We start from the raw sequence: 19,795 nt of genomic DNA, 5'->3' as shown, positions 1-19,795 counted from the left end.
TAGGTCTGAAAATCAGTAACTAGACTATAAGAGAGGCAGTACTTTTACATTAATATTATACTGTATGCATGTGTTTAATTTTTATTAATGTTTTTAATGAAATATTATTTTGATCTCTTGTTTAGTGTCAAGCCAGAAGAGAAGTAAAACTCAACAAAAACTTATTATGTATGGAATTCATTCTTAAAAGAAGAAACAAGTGATTATTGAAGACTATGGATCGGAGCAAACGGAATTCAATTGCAGGATTTCCTCCACGTGTGGAGCGTCTTGAGGATTTTGAAGGAGGTAGTGGAGGGGATGGGAACATGACCCAAGTGGGAAGAATTTGGCCCTCCTCATATCGAGCTCTTATAAGTGCCTTTTCCAGACTGACACGTTTAGATGACTTCACCTGTGAAAAAATAGGGTCTGGCTTCTTCTCTGAAGTGTTCAAGGTGAGTGATGCCACAGTTTTTCTCATATTGTCTTGTTGAGGGTCAGTTTCACTGCAGAGTTCACAGCTGTGTTTCATTAGGAAGTAGGCTTTGCCTTGTCAGGGGACTGTGGATCTTGAGTAGTATTGTAAACTCCTCTTGAGCTATCTGTTAACTTGCAAGATATTTTATTTATTTTAACTATAAAAATAATCCATACTGGTCAAAAATTAAAATAACATAGGAGCCTCTTCCACTCCTCCAGAATTTTTCATCATCCAAAATGGAAACTTTGTATGCATTTAAAAAAAAACTCCCTCTAGTACCCTTAGCCCATGTTAATATTTGTTCTACCTAATGTCTCTATGAATATGTCTATCCTAGGAACCTCATATAATGAAATTGTAATATTTGTTCTTTTGTGCCTGGAATTCCCTTGTCATCCAGTGGTTATGACTTGGTGCTGTCAGTGCCGGGCCTGTGTTTTATCTGTGGTTGGGGAACTGTGAACCCACCAGCCCTGTGGCATGGCCAAAAAAAAAAAATTTTTTTTCCATTCAATATTTATTTATTTATTTGGCCGCATTGGGTCTTAGTTGCTTCATTCAGGATCTTTCTTTGAGGTGCATAGACTCTCTAGTTGTGTCTTGTGGGCTCCAGAGCATGTTGGTTCATTAGTTGAGGAGAGCACGCTTAATTGCTTCACATTGTGTGGGATCTTTCCTTTCTTAAGTAATTTTTGTTAATTTTATTTTCTTAGGATATAATTAATCTTACTTAAATTTTTGGATTTGTGGGCATAAATACTTTATGTAATTGATGTGGCACAGGTTTTTTGTTTCCGCAATAGCTGTGTTTTCCTTCTTCCATATTAATAGATCTTTTAGTTGGACACACTGATGGCATTTCCTAGCTTTCCTTATAGCTGAGTTTAACTATATGAGTAGTTCTGTCCAATAGGATATGAGCAGAATTGTCGTATAGGAGCTTTTGGAATTCTTCCTTTGCCACTTCTTACATCCATTTTTCCTTCATGTTTGCTGTTGTACATTTTGATCATAGTGTAACCCTACAAATGGAGGCCTTCTGTGGCAGAGCAACAAGACAGAGCCTGCATCTTCCATGCCTACATGGGAGAGCTGCCTGGTTCTGTACTATCTCCTGGAGTTTCTTTGTAAGAAAAAAATCTTACGACTTTTAATATTTGGTCCTCTGTTTGCAGCCAAACCTAAGTGTAATTAATACCATATCAATATCTGCCTCATTCCTCTAATATGGTTTATTTGTGTCTTCTATTTTAAAAATAAAACAACACAAGTTTATTTTAGGTTTCTTCTCAAAGGATTTGCTTAAAAAAAAATTGAGCTAGTTGGGAATTCCCTGGCGATCCAATGGTTAGGACTTGGTGCTTTCACTACCAAGGTCTGAGTTCAACCTCTGGCCAGGGAACTAAGATACCATAAGCCACACCATGTGGCCAAAAACGGCGGGTGGGGGGGGCGGGGGAAGAGGTATCGTTTATTGATAAACTGAAGGCTTAAGAAATATAGGATTCCGGGACCTGTGAGGATAGCTGTGAAGTCTCATTGGTCCTGCCTTTGCCCTTGTACCTGTCCCAGGGAAGTTTGTCTGTTTCCACACCTGTTGATAACTCCACCCTGGGCAGAGCCTAGTAGTCAGAATATTACCTTTGATTCTGCTGATTATCTTCTGTTTGTGTTATGGTTCGCTATTTTCTACTTATATCTGTATTACTTTCTTTCATTTACTTTCTTATTAGATCTAGTGATGTTTTGTTCTTTTTGTAGCTTTTTGAATTTTATTCTTATCTCAGTTTTTCCCAGTCTTTATTATTTTCTTGTATATACACTTAAGCTTTAAAGTTTCCTCTAGACTTGGCCATATCACAGGTTTTCAGTGTGGTCTCATCATTTCTAAAGGTAGTTTGGTTTGATTTCGTTTTGATATGAGAATTATTTAAATAAAAATTTAAAAAGTCTACATGGTGAATTTTCGTTTTGGTAATTGTTTGATATTTAATTTCTAATTTTAGTGCATCATGATCACAGAAAATGGCTTATATGAAATCTGTCTTTGGAGTATAATTTATTTTTTAAAATATTTACTTATTTGGCTGGGTTGGCTCTTTCTTTTTAATTATCTCATGTATTTTTTTTGTTGCTCTGGCTCTGTTGCTGCCTGTGGGCTTTTTCTAGTTACAACGAGCAGGGGCTACCTGTTGTGGTGCACAGGCTTCGTAGTGTGGTGGCTTCTCTTGTGCAGAGCTCAGGCTCTATGCACACGGCCTTCAGTAGTTGTGGCCTGAAGTCCCTAGGAGGGCTCGTGGGCTCAGTAGTTGTGGTGCACGGGTTTAGTTGCTCCACAGCATGTAGAATCTTCCTGGACTACGGATCAAACCCATGTTTCCTGCATTGGGAGGCAGATTCTTATCCACTGCACTGCCAGGGAAGTCCTGTGTTGGGTCTTAATTGGATTATGCAGGATCTTTCGTTGCATTGCAGGGACTCTTGAGTTGTGGCACAAGAGCTCAGTGGTGTGGTCTACGGGGGCTTAGTTGATCCTCGGCATGTGGAATCTTAGTTCTGAGACCAGGGATTGCACCTGAGTCCTCTGCATTGCAAGGCACATTCTTTTTTTTTTTTTTTTAAACAAAGTTGTTTATTTATTTATTTTTGGCCGTGTAGGGTCTTCATTGCTGCAGGCAGCCTTTCTCTAGTTGCAATGTGTGGGCTTCTCTTTGCAGTGGCTTCTCTTGTTTTGGCTCAGGGACTCTAGAGCAGGTGGGCTCAGTAGTGAGTGGCAGCTTGCAAGGTCTGGAGCTCAGGCTCATTAGTTGTGGCACAAGGGCCTACCTGCCCTGTGTCATGTGGAATCTTCCTGGACCGGGGATCAAACCCATGTGCCCATGTGCAAGGCGAATTCTTAACCACTGAACCACCAGGGATGTCCAACAAGGCAGATTCTTAACCACTGGACCATCAAGAAAGCCTCTGGAATATAATTTAGATTTTGTTTTGATATAGCACAAGGTCAGATTTTCTTGAATGCCACAAATATATTTGAAACAAATATGAATTTCTGTTTTGTTTGATTGCATGAAGTTCTGTGTACCTCTATTAGATTAAGCTTTTGTATTGTTATTCAAATGTTATATGACCTTATTTCTATAGTCTAATCTATTTCTTTGAAAAAAGTCTATTAATATTTCCTAATGTGTTTATAGATTCTCCTTGTGTTTCTGTCAGTGTGGTTATTTTGTTTATAGTCCATTTTGTGAAGTATATATTAATAGAAATTCTTGTTTATTATTGGATTGTACACTGTAGATAGATTGTATATTTTATAAATGCTAGTTTTCTATTTTTGTCCCACTTTATGCTGTTAGCTTTGATTTCTACTCTATCTGATATCAATATTATGTACCTTCTTCCTCACTATATGCATTTATCTGTTGTTTTGGTTATTATTTTCCCAGTATGTCTTTTTCTATCTCTATTTTTATTCTGTCTGTGATAGTACATTTTTTATGTATGTCCTGTGAAATAGTTTTATATTTAATTTTTTTGATCCAAAATTAAATTTGCCCATAAAGAGACAGAGAAATTGTAATCTATTTATATTTACTGTTATTCTATCTTTACACTGAATAAACTCTTAAATGATAATTTAATGAGTATTGAATTTAGGACAGCATTTTCTTCAGCACATTAAAATTATTCTTCCCTTTTTTCTTCTTTTTTTAATTCACCTCTGCTGTCACTAAGTTAGTTGTTAGTTTGGTTGTTTACCCTTTTTAATCAGCCTTTAGAATTATTTTTTCTTCTTTGTTCGGTTTTGATTATATTGGTCTTGGAGCTGATTTATTTTTGTTTATTCTGCTTAGAATGTGGTTTATTCCTTCATTTTAAGAACCATGTGTCTTAAATTCTAGAAAATTCTTGGACATTTTATCTTTTAAAATTCTGCTCTTTTCTTTGGCCTCTTAAGGTCTCATTACATGTATATTGGATTGTCTCGTGCTATCTTTCATGTCTCTTAATTTTTCTCTCGTGTTTTTGTTTCTTTGCCTTTTTGTGCTAGTTTTTTTAGGGGGGAGTGTGCTGGTGATTTTCAGCCTGTTTTCCTATTTACTTTCTTCTCATTTGGGGCCTACTCTATTATTCAAACTGCTTTTGAGATTTTTTAATTTCAGTTGCTATGTTTTTCTTTTCTAGACTTTCTCTTTTTTTAGCTTTTTTCTTTTAGATTTTATTAAGATACAGTTGGCATATAACAGTGTATTAATTTTCAGTGTATAATATGATTTCATATGAATATATATTGTGAAATGATTACCATAATAAGTTTAGTTAACGTCCATCACGTCATGTATTTGCAGATTCTTTTTTTCTTGTGATAAGAGTTTTGTAGACTTTCTATTTGTGTTTCTTAAATGCACTTCTCTTTTGTTTCAAATATCCTGTTCCTGCTTTTCTTTGAACATCTAATTTTGTGTAATTTTAATTGAATTTATTTTAAAAATCACATAGTATAAACTTAAAAGGTGTAAAAGGTTATTCAATGAAAAATCATTTGCTTTTTTCTGCCCCTCAGTTTTCTTCTCTCTAGGTAACTGGTATTTAGTGCTTTCTTACATGTCCTTCTAGAGGTATTTTGTACTTATGTAGGCAAATACATGTATGTCTGTATGTGTGTGTGTGTGTGCATGTATTTACCTACTTACTTACCTGCTCCATGGTAGAGGTAGTGTAAGTTCTATGAGGGCAGGTTTCTTTTTTAAATCTCTTTTTACCTCTGCACTGCTGTATCCTGAGTGCTTAGAATTCTACATGGCGTATAGTACTCATTCTTCTACAAGTATCTTAGTTTTGTAGAACTTCTTTTTATGTGTGCTATGAATTATATTTTCTAAGATTGTAGTGCTTTTTAAGTTAGTTTTTAACAATTTTTTGCAATGTAGAAATAGTTCACTTTGTTTTTTATTGACTTCTGTTTCTTTTATTATTAAAAAAGCTCTCTCTACTCCTATGTTATAAATAACATTATAATTTTTTTCTTATCACTTTTATGGTATTACTACTTATGTTTAAATGTTTGATCTATCTGGAATTTGTTTTTTAAGATGCCTACTCAGTTGTACCAGCAACATTTAATGTATATTTAATATTTTTCTCACTGATTGGAAGTGTCACCTTTATTCTATCCTGAATTTTTCTCAGTATGTATTTTGGTGTCTTTCTAGACTTTATTCTGTTGCATTGGCCTGTCTACCATAATACACTGTTATAATAATTTAATCATTTCAACTTTTTTTTAATATCTGGTTAGTCTAATCGTCTTCATCATTATTGTTCCTTTTCAGAATTTTCTTGGCAATTCTTCCTTATTTTTATTGTGAGTTTTAAAATGTGTTTGTTGGTTTCTAAAAATATCCTGCTGCTGCTGCTGCTAAGTCACTTCAGTCCTGTCTCACTCTGTACGACCCTATAGATAGCAGCCCACCAGGCTCCCCCTGGGATTCTCCAGGCAAGAACACTGGAGTGGGCTGCCATTTCCTTCTCCAAAAAAATCCTATTACCCTTTTATTGAGATTTGAGTAAATGTATAGATTAATTTAGAGAATTATTATTTTTTTATATAAGCATATATGGCATACCTTTTCATCTGTTCAAGTATTTTGTGTCTCTTTGTAGACATTAAAATTTTTTTTTAAATTCCACATTTCTTCTGATGTTGGATATTCATTTTTTTCTGCTGCAATTGTAAATGTCAGTTGCACTTCTTTTGTATCTTCTGTTTGTTGTTTGCTTGTGAAGACTACTAATTTTTACACACTAATCTTTGATGCATCCAGTGTACTGAGTTTTTTTAATGTTTGCAATAGATTTTCAGTTGATTCACTTTGATTTCCCAGATATATAGTCATATCTGTGAATGATGATAAATTTATTTCCCATTTTTTATCTCACTTTTTCTCAATAAACAGCATTGACTAATACTTCCTAAAGTGTTAAATAATATTGGTATTTGACATCTTTGTCTTTGTTCCTGACTTTAATGGGAATACCTGTAGTGTTTTCTAATTAAACATGATATGATTTGGGGGCTGAAGTAGATATTTCTTTTTCTGTTCGATCTTCAAAATTGTAGTAAAAAAACCTCTTATTTTGTTAAGAACTATTTTTATGCAGTATGGATGATGACTTTTACTGTGTGTCTTTTCAAAATCTCTAGCATGATGGTTAATTTTATATGTTGACTTAACTGGGCCAGATGGTGCCTAGATATTTGGTCAAATTTTATTCTGAGTATGTCTCTCATAGAGTACATGTTGAATAAGATTATCATTTGAATCAGTAGACTGAGTAAAGCAGATTGCCATCCCTAATGTGGACGTTAGTCGCTCAGTCATGCCCAACTCTTTACAACCCCATGAACTGTGTAGCCTGCTAATTCTCCAGGCAAGAAAACTGGAGTGGGTTGCCACTCCCCTGTGTCAGGGGATCTTCCTGAGACAGAGATTGAACCCTGGTCTCCTACATTGCAGGGAGATTCTTTACCCCCTGAACAATCATTTAAAGGCCCAAAAGGAACTAAAAGGGTGACTTTCCTGTGATGAGGGAATTCCTACCTGACTACTTTAGGTGGGATATCTGTATTTCCCTGCCTTTGGATTGAAACTGAAATACTGCTCTTCTTAGGCTTTGGGCTTGCCATCTTCACTCATCTCACATGCTGGTAAAGTAATGCTCAAAATTCTGCAAGCCAGGCTTCAACAGTATGTGAATGGTGAACTTCCAGATGTTCAAGCTGGATTTAGAAAAGGCAGAAGAACCAGAGATCAAATTGCCAATATCTGTTGGATCATCGAAAAAACAAGAGAGTTCCAGAAAAACATTTACTTTTGCTTTATTGATTATGCTAAAGCTTTTGACTGTGTGGATCACAACGAACTGTGGAAAATTCTTAAAGAGATGGGAATACAAGACCACCTGACGTGCCCTTTGAGAAATCTGTATGCAAGTTAGGAAGCAACAGTTAGAACTGGACATGGAACAACAGACTGGTTCCAAATAGGAAAAGGAGTACGTCAAGGCTGTATACTATCACCCTGCTTGTTTAACTTATATGCAGAGTATATCATGAGAAATGCTGGAAGAAGCACAAGCTGGAATCAAGATTGCTGGGAGAAATATAAACAATCTCAGATATGTAGATGACACCACCCTTACGGCAGAAAGTAAAGTAGAACTAAAGAGCCTCTTGATGAAAGTGAAAGAGGAGAGTGAAAAAGTTGGCTTAAAGCTCAACATTTAGAAAACTAAGATCATGGCATCCGGTCCCATCACTTCATGGCAAATAGATGGGGAAACAATGGAAACAGTGGCTGACTTTATTTTTTTTGACTCCAATTCTCTGCGGATGGTGACTGCAGCCATGAAATTAAAAGACGCTTACTCCTTGGAAGGAAAGTTATGACCAACCTAGATAGCATATTCAAAAGCAGAGACATTACTTTGTCAACAAATGTCCATCTAGTCAAGGCTTGGTTTTTCCAGTGGTCATGTATGGATGTGAGAGTTGGACTGTGAAGAAGGCTGAGCGCCGAAGAATTGATGCTTTTGAACTGTGGTGTTGGAGAAGACTCTTGAGAGTCCTTTGGACAGCAAGGAGATCCAACCAGTCCATCCTAAAGGAGATCAGTCTTGGGTGTTTATTGGAAGGACTGATGTTGAAACTGAAACTCCAGTACTTTGGCCACCTGATGTGAAGAGCTGACTCATTTGAAAAGACCCTGATGCTGGAAAAGATTGAGGGCAGGAGAAGGAGGGGATGACAGAGGATGAGATGGTTGGATGGCATCACCGACTCAGTGGACATGGGTTTGGGTGAACTCCGGGAGTTGGTGATGGACAGGGAGGCCTGGCGTGCTGCCGTTCATGGGGTCGCAAAGAGTCAGGCACGTTGGAGTGACTGAACTGAACTGAAAGCTCAAATTCAGAAAACTAAGATCATGGCATCTGGTCCCATCATTTCATGGCAATAGATGGGGAAACAGTGGGAACAGTGAGAGACTTTATTTTTTTGGGCTCCAAAATCACTGCAGATGGTGACTGCAGCCATGAAATTAAAAGATGCTTACTCCTTGGAAGAAAAGCTATGAACAACCTAGATGGCATATTAAAAAGCAGAGACCTTTTATTAAAGATTTTATTGAAGGTTTATTAAAAAGCAGAGACCTGACAGAGCGGAGAGAGTGAGGAGGCTGTGTCTGGCTCCCGCTCTCACAGCCATTGCAGTACATTGAGCTCCATAGAGACAGCGCCGGGGCAAGTGAGAGCCGGACGGGCACTGGGCGACTCTGTGCCTCGCGGAGGAAAAATAATTAATCATGGGCAAAGGAGATCCTAAGAAGCCGAGAGGCAAAATGTCATCATATGCATTCTTTGTGCAAACTTGCCGGGAGGAGCACAAGAAGAAGCACCCGGATGCTTCAGTCAACTTCTCAGAGTTTTCTAAGAAGTGCTCAGAGAGGTGGAAGACCATGTCTGCTAAAGAGAAAGGAAAATTTGAAGACATGGCAAAGGCGGACAAGGCCCGTTATGAAAGAGAAATGAAAACTTATATCCCTCCTAAAGGGGAAACAAAAAAGAAGTTCAAGGATCCCAATGCACCCAAGAGGCCTCCTTCGGCCTTTTTCTTGTTTTGTTCTGAGTATCGTCCAAAAATCAAAGGCGAACATCCTGGCCTGTCCATTGGTGATGTTGCAAAGAAACTGGGAGAGATGTGGAATAACACTGCTGCGGATGACAAGCAGCCTTATGAGAAGAAGGCTGCTAAGCTGAAGGAAAAATATGAAAAGGATATTGCTGCATACCGAGCTAAAGGGAAGCCTGATGCAGCAAAAAAGGGCGTTGTCAAGGCTGAAAAAAGCAAGAAAAAGAAGGAAGAGGAGGAAGATGAGGAAGATGAAGAGGATGAGGAGGAAGAAGAAGATGAAGAGGATGAGGAGGAAGAAGAAGATGATGATGATGAATAAGTTGGTTCTAGCGCAGTTTTTTTTTTCTTGTCTATAAAGCATTTAACCCCCCTGTACACAACTCACTCCTTTTAAAGAAAAAAAATTGAAATGTAAGGCTGTGTAAGATTTGTTTTTAAACTGTACAGTGTCTTTTTTTGTATAGTTAACACACTACCGAATGTGTCTTTAGATAGCCCTGTCCTGGTGGTATTTTCAATAGCCACTAACCTTGCCTGGTACAGTATGGGGGTTGTAAATTGGCATGGAAATTGAAAGCAGGTTCTTGTTGGTGCACAGCACAAATTAGTTATATATGGGGATGGTAGTTTTTTCATCTTCAGTTGTCTGATGCAGCTTCTACGAATAATTGTTGTTCTGTTAACTGAATACCACTCTGTAATTGCAAAAAAAGAAAAAGAAAAAAAGTTGCAGCTGTTTTGTTGACATTCTGAATGCTTCTAAGTAAATACAATTTTTTTTATTAGTATTGTTGTCCTTTTCATAGGTCTGAAAATTTTTCTTAAGGGGAAGCTAGTCTTTTGCTTTTGCCCATTTTGGATCACACGAATTATTACACTGTTTCTCTTTCATATAGTTAGCTGATAAATAGACAGCTCTTGTCTGCACACCCTGCATATACCCGTGGTGAGGGTAATAAAAGTTGAGTTGAGACAGCTTTCACCCATAACCGGAAACTTAGATCTTGACCAGCTGATAGTGGATTTCACATAGCCCAGTTACATTTACCAAGTGAAGAGCAACCAATCCATTCACAGCACGGGATTATTAGAATCAAACATTTTGAAAGTCTGTCCTTGAAGGACTAATAGAAAAGTATGTTCTAATCTTTACATGAGGACTCTACACTTTTTAACTCCCATTACCATGTAATGGCAGTTATATTTGCAGTTCCCACGTTAAAGACCCGAGAATGTATCCCCAAAAGCGTGAGCTTAAAATACAAGACTGCCATATTGGTTTTTTGTTGATTGTCCCAGCAAAGGCTCTGGGAAAAAGTGCTGGCTGTAAATGTCTTCTCCTGCTTATCCAAGTAGAGACTGTTGAGGAAACTTGAGACCCTTGGTTAAAGATATTTTTAATTAATTAGACCGACTTTTAAAGTTATATGCCACATTTTAAATCAGGTATATTTTCCTGTATTATGGTTTGCCCCTTTATAAATTGAATAGACAAGGGAGGAAGACACTTTATATTTCAGTATGAATTAACTGAGTTATTTGAATTTGACTTTTCTTTACAAAACTCCAGCTCATTCATTAGGGTCATATGTTTATCTGCTTAGCAGTTTAGGGAACAATTTGGCAATTTTGTGGTTTTTGAGATTATTGTTCTCTTAAAGTGCCAGTGTTTTAAAATAGCGTTCTTGTAATTTTACACGCTTTTGTGATGGAGTGCTGTTTTGTTATATAATTTTGACTTGGATTCTTTCCATTTGCATTTGTTTATGTAATTTCAGGAGGAATACTGAACATCTGAGTCCTGAATGATACTAATAAACTAATAATTGCAGAGGTTTTAAATATTAAAAAATAAAAAATAAAAAGCAGAGACCTTTGCCATCAAAGGTTCGTCTAGTGAAAGCTATAGTTTTTCCAGTAGTCATGTATGGATGTGAGAGTTGGACTATAAAGAAAGCTGAGTACTGAAGAACTGATGCTTTTGAACTGTGATGTTGGAGAAGACTCTTGAGAGTCCCTTGGACTGCAAGGAGATCCAACCAATTTGTCCTAAAGGAAATACAGTCCTGAATATTCATTGGAAGGACTGATGTTGAAGCTGCAACTCCAATACTTTGGCCATCTGATGCGAAGAACTGACTCATTTGCAAAGACTCTGATGCTGGGAAGGAGGGAACAACAGAGGATGAGATGATTGGATGCCATCACCGACTCAATGGACATGAGTTTGAGTAAACTCTGGGAGTTGGTGATGGACAGGGAGGCCTGGCTTGCTGTAGTCCATGGGTTCACAAAGAGTTGGACAGGACTGAGTGACTGAACTGAACTGAACTGCCATGCCCCGTTTTGGACTGGAACTTATCCCATTGGCTCTCCTGGTTCTCAGGGCTTCAGACTCAGACGGAAATTACACCATTGGCTTTCCTGGGTCTCCATGTTACCAGCTGCAGATCTTGGAACTTATCAGGCTCTATAACTGTGTGAGCCAATTCCTTGTGATAAATCTTTTTGTCTCTGTATATATCCTGTTGGTTCTGTTTCTCTGAAGGACTGTAATACATATGATGATGCATGTATTTTTGTCTTTTGCTATCAGTAAAGTGAATTATATTAGTAAGTAGTCTAATAGTAAACTATCTTTGCATTCCTGGTATATTATTCTTTAATGAGCTGCTAACTTCTTTTTACTGGGGTGTTTATATCCAAATATTTATGAGAATAGGTTGTGTTTTTCTCTTTCGTGCTTCTGTTTTTAGGTTTTGTTAGGAACATTGTGCTTGTTTCATAAAAATAATTTGGAAGTTTTTTCCCCTATTCTTTGTAACAATTGAAATATTATTGGAATAATTTACTTCTTGAATATTTGATTGAATTCTTCTGTCAAATCTTGGCCAAGTACTTTGAAAAATTTTTCTATCCTTTTAGTTTAACTGATCTGTACAAATTTTTGTTTCTTCTACGTCAATTTCAGTAATTATATTTTACCAGAAAATTATTGTTGAGATTTCCCTGCTGGTCCAGTGGCTAAGAATCTGTCTGCCAATGTAGGGGACACAGGTTTGATCCCTGATCTGGGAAGATCCCACATGCCGCAGAGCAACTAAGCCCGTGAATCACAACTACTGAGCCCACATGCAGCAGCTGCTAAAGCCTGTGCCCGGAGACCTCACGCTCCGCAACAAGAGGAGCCACCGCAGTGAGAAGCCTGTGCACTGCAATGAAGAGTAGCACCTGCTTGCTGCAGCTGAAGAAAGCCTGTTCATAACAACGAAGACTCAGTGCAACCAAAAAAAAATTAAAATTTGAAAAAAGAGAATGTGATTATTATAGGTTTTCTAGTAGATTTGCATAGAGATGAGTAAATTTTGACCATTAAACTTTTTTGTTTGTTTTTAGTCCTTTTCAGATTAGTTGCAAATCTTAGGGTGTGAATACCTTACTATTTGGTCTTTTGACCTGCTGGTGTTTAATTTTTTCTGTGATATATAATTTTATATTGAGAGCCTATATTCAGGGAGATAGGTTTTACCTTGCAGTTTTCTAGGTTGTGGGTGTGTTTTAATATACAGGTCTGACATTGCTTCTGCTGGGTTCGTTTAGGTTCTGGATCTGAACCTAAAGGATTTATTTTAATTTCTTGGGTCAGGCTTCTGTATACTGATTTCATAGTTGGCTCTTTTTCCTCATTGAAAGCAATAGGGTCCAGCATTATCCCACTGTGAATGCCTGTAACTAAATAGGAGAAAGCTTGTTAATTGAAGAAAGCTAGTTAAAAGGGGAAAAAGTGGAAGCAGTGACAGATTTTATTTTCTTGAATTCCACTATTACTGTGAACAGTGACTGCAACCATGAAATTAAAAGATACTGTTCCTTGGAAGGAAAACTATGACAAACTTAGCATATTAGAAACAATGTTGCCTATGAAAGTCTGTTTAGTCAAAGGTATGGATTTTCTAGTAGTCATGTATGGATGTGAGAGTTGGACTATAAAGAAAGCTGAGTACCGAAGAATTGATGCTTTTGAACTGTGGTGCTAGAGAAGACTCTGGAGAGTGCTCTGGACTGTAAGAAGATCAAACCAGTCAATCTTAAAGGAAATCAATCCTGAATATTCATTGGAAGGATTGATGCTGAAGTCCTAATACTTTGGCCCCCTGATGCCAGCTGAGTCAACTCACTGGAAAAGAACCTGATGCTGGGAAAGATTGAAGGCCAAAGGAGAAGGCAGTGGCAGAGGATGAGATAGTTAGATAGCATCACAGACTCAATAGACATAAATTTGAACAAGCACTGGAAGATAGTGGAGGACAGAGGACCTTGGTGTGCTGCAGTCCATGGGGTCACAAAGAGTCGGACATGACTTAGCAACTAAACAGCAACAACAAAACTTAATTGTATTTTATGGTATTTTAGAAAGTTATTAGTTTAATTTTATGATGAAAACATCATTGGGAAAGAGAGGGATCAATATTTTTATTTTTTCTCACATGTAGTATTCTGATACAGGGTTTTGGACCAATCTTGCCTGCCTTTTGCATTGGTAAATAAGTTTTATTGGAACACATCTACACTTATTTGGTAATGTATGTTTACGGCTGCTTTTGTGCTACAGTGACAGAGTTGAGTAGTTACAACAGAGAGTATATAACTTCAAAGCCCAAGATATTTATTGTCTGTCCTTTTATAGAAAAAGTTTTCCAACCTCTGGTCTAATAGCTCTGTAGTGCACAACTAGGTGATGGTTAGTTTTTATCTTTGATTACCAAAGTACAGATGATTACAGAGCTTTAAAGGTCAGGTTAAATAAAAAATGTATCAGTAGCAATAAAAGAAAATATTTAACTTCTGGTGTGGGAGGTATAAATTATGCAGGTAGCTTAAGGACGTTTAGTTGCCTTAGATAGCAAAAGAAAACTGGCTGATGGATGACTTCATATTAAAGAATGTGAACTTTTTATTTTTTATTTTGTGGCTGCACCACATGGCATGTAGGATCTTAGTTTCCTGACCAGGGATCAAGCCTGTGCCCCCTGCAGCAGCAGCATGGAGCCCTAGATACTGGACCGCCAGGGAAGTCCCAAGAATGTAGATTTATGCAGCTTATTTATGTTCCTTTGAAATAGTTCAGTTTTAGGATTTAGCACCCTCTGGTCATTCCTCCTTAAGAATAGATTTTAGTTATATTATCTGTTCAATTTAGTTCTGAAGCCTGTCTTTAGATAAGTAACAAAGACTACTAGGCTATATTTTATGAAGGATAGAAAGCCATGACTATCAAACCTCATGGTATTTATTGTATACTTTGTGGTTCATTAGCCCCATGAGTCACAATTAGATAATTTGTCATTTTCCTTATTTTTTGCCACAACATGTGGCATGTGGGATTTTCCACAACCAGGGATTGAACCCAGGCCCACTACATTGGAAGTGTGGATGCCACTGGCCCACCAGGGAAGTCCGGAAATAATTAAGACCGATGAACTAGGGCAGTTGTTCTCAACTGGGGTCAGTTTTGCTTTCCTAAGAGATATTTAGCAATGTCTGGAGATATTGTCAAAACTGGCCAGGGGGTATTACTGGCATCTAGTGGGTAGAGGATACCACTAACAGTTCTATAATGCACAGGATAGCCGTCCGCCACCAAAAATTGTCTGGTCCAAAATGTTAATAGTGCTGAGATTATAAAGCCCTGACCTAAAAGTACTAGGAAAGATATATAAAACATCTGTTACTGAAATTAGAAAAAACACCCTTTTAGAAGCAAAATAGGTTGGATTTACACTTAAAACAATTTGTGAGCTTCAGAGAGTTCTTTTGACTGTTAATCTTCTTATTTTAAAAATACTATAAAACATTAATTTCAGTTGTTTCTAAGAAAATGACTTAGATATTTTGGATGTTAGTGAAATCTGTTTAGGGAAGAACTGAGGTATGTGTAAATAGAGGTGACATGAGTGTTTGTATGTACATTTGTAAAAAGAAAAGAATGTAAAACCAAATGGCACAATGGCCCCAATCTCTTACCTCTGGTAAGTGGAAAATGTATTCAGCTTCAGTGTAGCAGTGGCTGACAACCTTTTCAGTTTCACATTAAGAGTATTTCTGTTGGGCTACAGGAGAAGGCTCTTAATTTCTTCTTATGCTAGTCCTTGTTTTGTTTGGAAATATAATTGAAAGGAGGATTTGTAGGCTGATGACTTTTCCAGTCTCTTGAGATAACTAAAGTACCCCCATGAGATAGTTCTGTATTTTAGTGTATATTGTGAAACCTATAAAACCTGGAATCCTATTCCAGAACAAAGTATCAGGGTACTTTTTTTTTTTTTTTAATAAGCACTTTACTGAGAAATAGTTCAGGTAATATAAAATTCTCCTTTTTAAAATACAAAATTCAATGGGTTTTAGTATATGTACATGGCTGTACATCTCTCACCATTAATTTAAAAATATTTTTATCATTCTAAACAGAAATCCTGTACTTATTAATAGTCATTGTCCGTTCCTCCCTTCCCCCATCTCCAGGCAAACACTGTTCTACTTCATATCTCTATAGACTTGCCTGTTCTAGAGGTTTCATATAAATGGAATCATACAATATGTGACTTTTATGACTGACTTCTTTTATTTAGCATAGTGTTTTCAGCATTGACCCGTGTTATAGTATGTATTAACATTTCATTCCTTTTTATAGCCCAATAATGTTCCAGTGTATGAAATACCACATTTTGTCTATATAGTCATTTGTTGATAGACATTAGGATTGTTTCCTTCTTTTGGCTATTGTGAATAGTACTGTTGTGAACATTTGTATACAAGTATTTGTTTGAGCACTTGTTTTTAATTCTTTTGCTGTCTATCTAGAAGTGGAATTTCTGGGTCATATAGTAATTTCATTTTACTTTTTGAGGTACTGAGGTTCTCCACAGTGGCTGTTTCATTTTACATGCCTGCGAGCAATGTGTAAGGGTTCCAGTTTCTCTACATCTCACCAACACTTACTATTCTGTTTATTATTAAAAAATTTCTCATTATTATAGCCATCCTAGTGGGTGTGAAGTAGTATCTCATAAGCTTTTTTTTTTTTGAGATAATAATTGATTTAAAATATTATATTAGTTTCAGGTGTACCACATAGAGATTCACAATTTTTATAGATTTAGTCCATGTATAGTTATTATAAAAATTGGCTATATTCCCTGTACTATAGATAATGTGCTTGTAGTTTATTTTGTACATGGTGATTGTACCTCTTAATTCCCTGCCCCTATTTTATACCTTTTCTTTGCTTCATTGGTAATCACTAACTTGTTCTCTCTATCTGTGTCTCTTTTGCTTTTTTTTTGGTGTTCTATTCACTAGTTTTGTTTTTTTTTTTAGATGCCACAAGTAAGTGATAAAATATAGCATTTGTCTTTTTTTCTCTCTGGCTTATTTCACTAAGCATGATACTAAGCGAGTATTTTTATGCATAGTGTGAGGGAGTATTCTAATTTTATTGATTTGCACGTAGCTGTCCAGCTTTCCCAACCCCAGTTGCTGAAGAGATTGTCTTTAATCTGTTGCATATTCCTTCCTTTCTTTCGTTTTTTTTTAAACTTGAGTTGTTTTCATCGAGTTGTAGTTCTTTATGTAGTGTCCTTTGATGCACAAAAGCTCTTAATTTTGTTGAGATTCAGTTTATAGCTTTCCTTTTGTTGTTTGTGCTTATGATGTCATATCCATGAAATTGTTGCCAAATGCAATGTGGTGAAGATTTCCCCTAATGTTTTCTTCTAATAGTTCTGTCATTTCAGCTCTTAACTTTTGGTGCTATTGTAAGTGTGATTGTCTTCTTTTCTTTCTTCTCTTCCTTTCTTTCTGTGTTCCTCCCTTCCTTCCTAGGTCTTTTATTAAAGAAAGTTATTACAGTGAAAGAGGGTTTAAAAAAAAAACTAAGAGTGATGTTTCACTTGGGAGGATTTTTATACTCAAGCAATGAGGACCCTTTCTTTAACTTCAGGAGTGTAAGTGTTGGAAGGATGCAGTGGCTGAGATCAAACTGAGAATGTCAGTGTCAGGCAAAAGTCATTTGGTGTCTTCCAGAGTGACAGCAAGGGATACTGTAGGGAAAAACCCAGGCAGAGCAGCAACCTTTTTGCCTCCTCTAGAAGAGGACTTTATGTGCTATAAGGATAATGTTCCAGCTACCTTGGGTTCAAAGTCCTAAGGTTCTCAGTCTTTGTTTCTAGCAGTTTTGTTGTAGGAAAATTATGTCCTTAATTTCATTTTCTGATTGCTTATTCCTAGTGTAGAAAACTGGCTTCGCTGGTAGTTCAGATGATAAAGAATCTACCTGCAGTGCAGGAGACCTGGGTTCGATCTCTGGGTTGGGAAGATCCCCTGGAGGAGGGCATGGGCAACCCATGCCAGTGGGTTGCCTAGAGAGTCCTCTTGGACCAAGGAGCCTGACGGGCTGCAATCCATGGGGTTGCAAAGGGTCTGACATGTGACTAAGCGACTATGGACGCACACAGCACAGTATAGAAAACAATTGATTTTTATATATTTATCTTGTATCCTATAACCTTGCTGAACTCTTCTATTAATTCTAATAGTTTTTGTAGTTTTTTTTTTTTAGAATTTTCTATACATAAGATCATGTTGCCTGATCAATATAAATCTTGATTTTATTGATCTATTGAGAATCCCCAAACATTCCTTTAGAAGATTAATTGAATTTCTTTGATATCAGATTTTCTTGTAACTAATACAGTACCTAAAATGTGTCTTCTCACATTGTAAGAGGTGTGGCTCCTTGTTTTTAATCCTGCTATACCAAATACTCGGGAGAAGGCAATGGCAACGCACTCCAGTACTCTTGCCTGGAAAATCCCATGGACGGAGGAGCCTAGTGGGCTGCAGTCCATGGGGTTGCTAAGAGTTGGACATGACTAAAGCAGTGCAGCAGCAGCAGCAGCATACCGAATACTTTGTCATTTTGGGACTAGATTATATTCTGAAGACGTTATTGATAATGATGTCAATCTTGAGAGAGTAACAGCCTTGTTTGTAGAAGATTTTCTCCTCTCGTGTACCTGGACCCATGCAGTCTGAGTTAAAAGCCCATGTTCTGTGTCTTCACAGAAGCCTATATTACCTTTAACATAGTCTTTTGAAATCATCTGATTAAGTATCTTGTCATTCTACTTAACTTCAAACTCCATAAGAACAGGGACTACGTCTTAATTACCTTTGGTTTCTCTAAGATATAGCATTATGCCTGGAACAGAGTAGGCATTTATTCATCCATCTATCCATCTGTTCACACCAGACACTGTGTTAAGTGCTGAGATACAGAGATGATTAAAACTTGTTAATCCTGACCTTGTAGAAATTATAATCTAATGGTAATCACTTATATTAACATTAAGTACAAGGGTAATTGCCACACAAAGGGAAGGATAGTATATTAGTTATTTATTGCTACATAACAATTTTACCACTGATGCAGTGGTTTAAAAAGAACACATATTATTATACCTGTTTCTGTAGTTCAAGAGTCGAGGTATGACTTAGCTGGGTCCCCTGCCTCAGAAGCTCACAAAGCTGCAATCGAGGCGTCAGTTAGGGCAGCTGTCTTATATGAGGCTCAACTGGGGAAGGATCTGCTGCTAAGCTTATGTGGTTGTTGGCATCATTCAATTCCTGTCAGATTGCTGAATTGAAGGCTGTAGGTCCTTGCTATTTCCTTTTTCATGTTGCAGCTTGATTCTTCAAAGCCAGCAAACATGGGAGTCTCCTAGCAAGTTATGGGTTAGAGTCTTATCTAACATCATTATATTTAGGTTGCAGTTAACTATTCTTTTAAAAATTATTTATTTTTATTTATTTGGCTGCACCCAATGTTAGTTGCAGCATGCAGGATCTTTGATCTTCTTTGTCACATGCAAACTCTTAGTTGCGGCATGTGGGATCTAATTTCCTGATCAAGGGTTGAACTTGGGGCCTCTGCCTTGGGAGCATGGAGTCTTAGCTACTGACCCACCAGAATTCTTCTTTAATTTTTCTTTAATTGTTAATTCTTCTTTAATTTTTAAAAAATAATTTTATTTATTTTTTTGCCTGTGCTGAATCCAAGGGGCTAACAATGTATTACAGAGATTTACAAAAGAGAATAGAGAGGAAAGAAGTTCCTTCCCATCTCCCACCACCTTTTGAAAAGGAGTTTAGCATTGAGAACCCTGGGAGAAAGGATGATAGCAGTCCAAGGCTTCTTAGGGCTCTGCACCTTGGAAATGGTCCTTGTTACATATCCTTGCTGTCTGTCAAAACTGCTTCTTGCTAAATTTCCTGCTGTTTTTCTTGTTACATTTATCTCGTTTTGCAACCTCTTTGAGGTACAGTGAGGTTTCAGAGAGGGAGCACTTATGGGGAGGTTCAGGGTTTTGGGGTAAAATGATATGTTTTAAAGGAGACTATTTGTATCACATGTATTCTTAAGGTTCACTCACAGTAATGTATGATTGTAGCTTTTGGCCATATTCCATCCATTTACTATTTCCTCCAGAGCTGATGTGGAAAGTTGGGCTACTGATTAGTAAAGAACTTTGCAGATGTCTCTGGGGGGTGAACTTAGCACTAGTTAACATCAGGGGATA

The 19,795-nt window shown here is 37.1% G+C and overlaps 2 protein-coding genes across 7 annotated transcripts in view; both read left to right on the top strand.

Annotated features, from left to right (window-relative positions):
• The window catches only part of TESK2 (testis associated actin remodelling kinase 2), a 141,134-nt gene that overhangs the window by 33,689 nt on the left and 87,650 nt on the right, over window positions 1–19,795 (top strand). For all 6 annotated transcript variants that reach the window (XM_069589539.1, XM_069589553.1, XM_069589544.1 and 3 more), the window contains exon 2: window positions 126–437. In XM_069589539.1, coding sequence (XP_069445640.1) covers window positions 216–437 — 222 coding nt within the window. In that variant the 5' untranslated portion in view covers window positions 126–215. The remainder of the gene's footprint in view (window positions 1–125; window positions 438–19,795) is intronic.
• Window positions 5,356–9,943, top strand: LOC138440577 (high mobility group protein B1). The gene has a single exon (XM_069590278.1). The coding sequence runs from the start codon at window positions 8,830–8,832 to the stop codon at window positions 9,475–9,477; it is 648 nt and encodes a 215-aa protein (XP_069446379.1). The 5' UTR covers window positions 5,356–8,829; the 3' UTR covers window positions 9,478–9,943.

Source organism: Ovis canadensis, chromosome 1 (genome assembly GCF_042477335.2).
Source record: "Ovis canadensis isolate MfBH-ARS-UI-01 breed Bighorn chromosome 1, ARS-UI_OviCan_v2, whole genome shotgun sequence".
NCBI lineage: Eukaryota > Metazoa > Chordata > Mammalia > Artiodactyla > Bovidae > Ovis > Ovis canadensis.
Note: the sequence above shows the minus strand (reverse complement) of the source record. Positions and strands in the feature narration are given on the sequence as shown.

Excerpts from the sequence above, each read along its gene's own strand:
- LOC138440577 (XM_069590278.1), top strand. The coding sequence starts at position 8,830 with ATGGGCAAAGGAGATCCTAAGAAGCCGAGAGGCAAAATGTCATCATAT.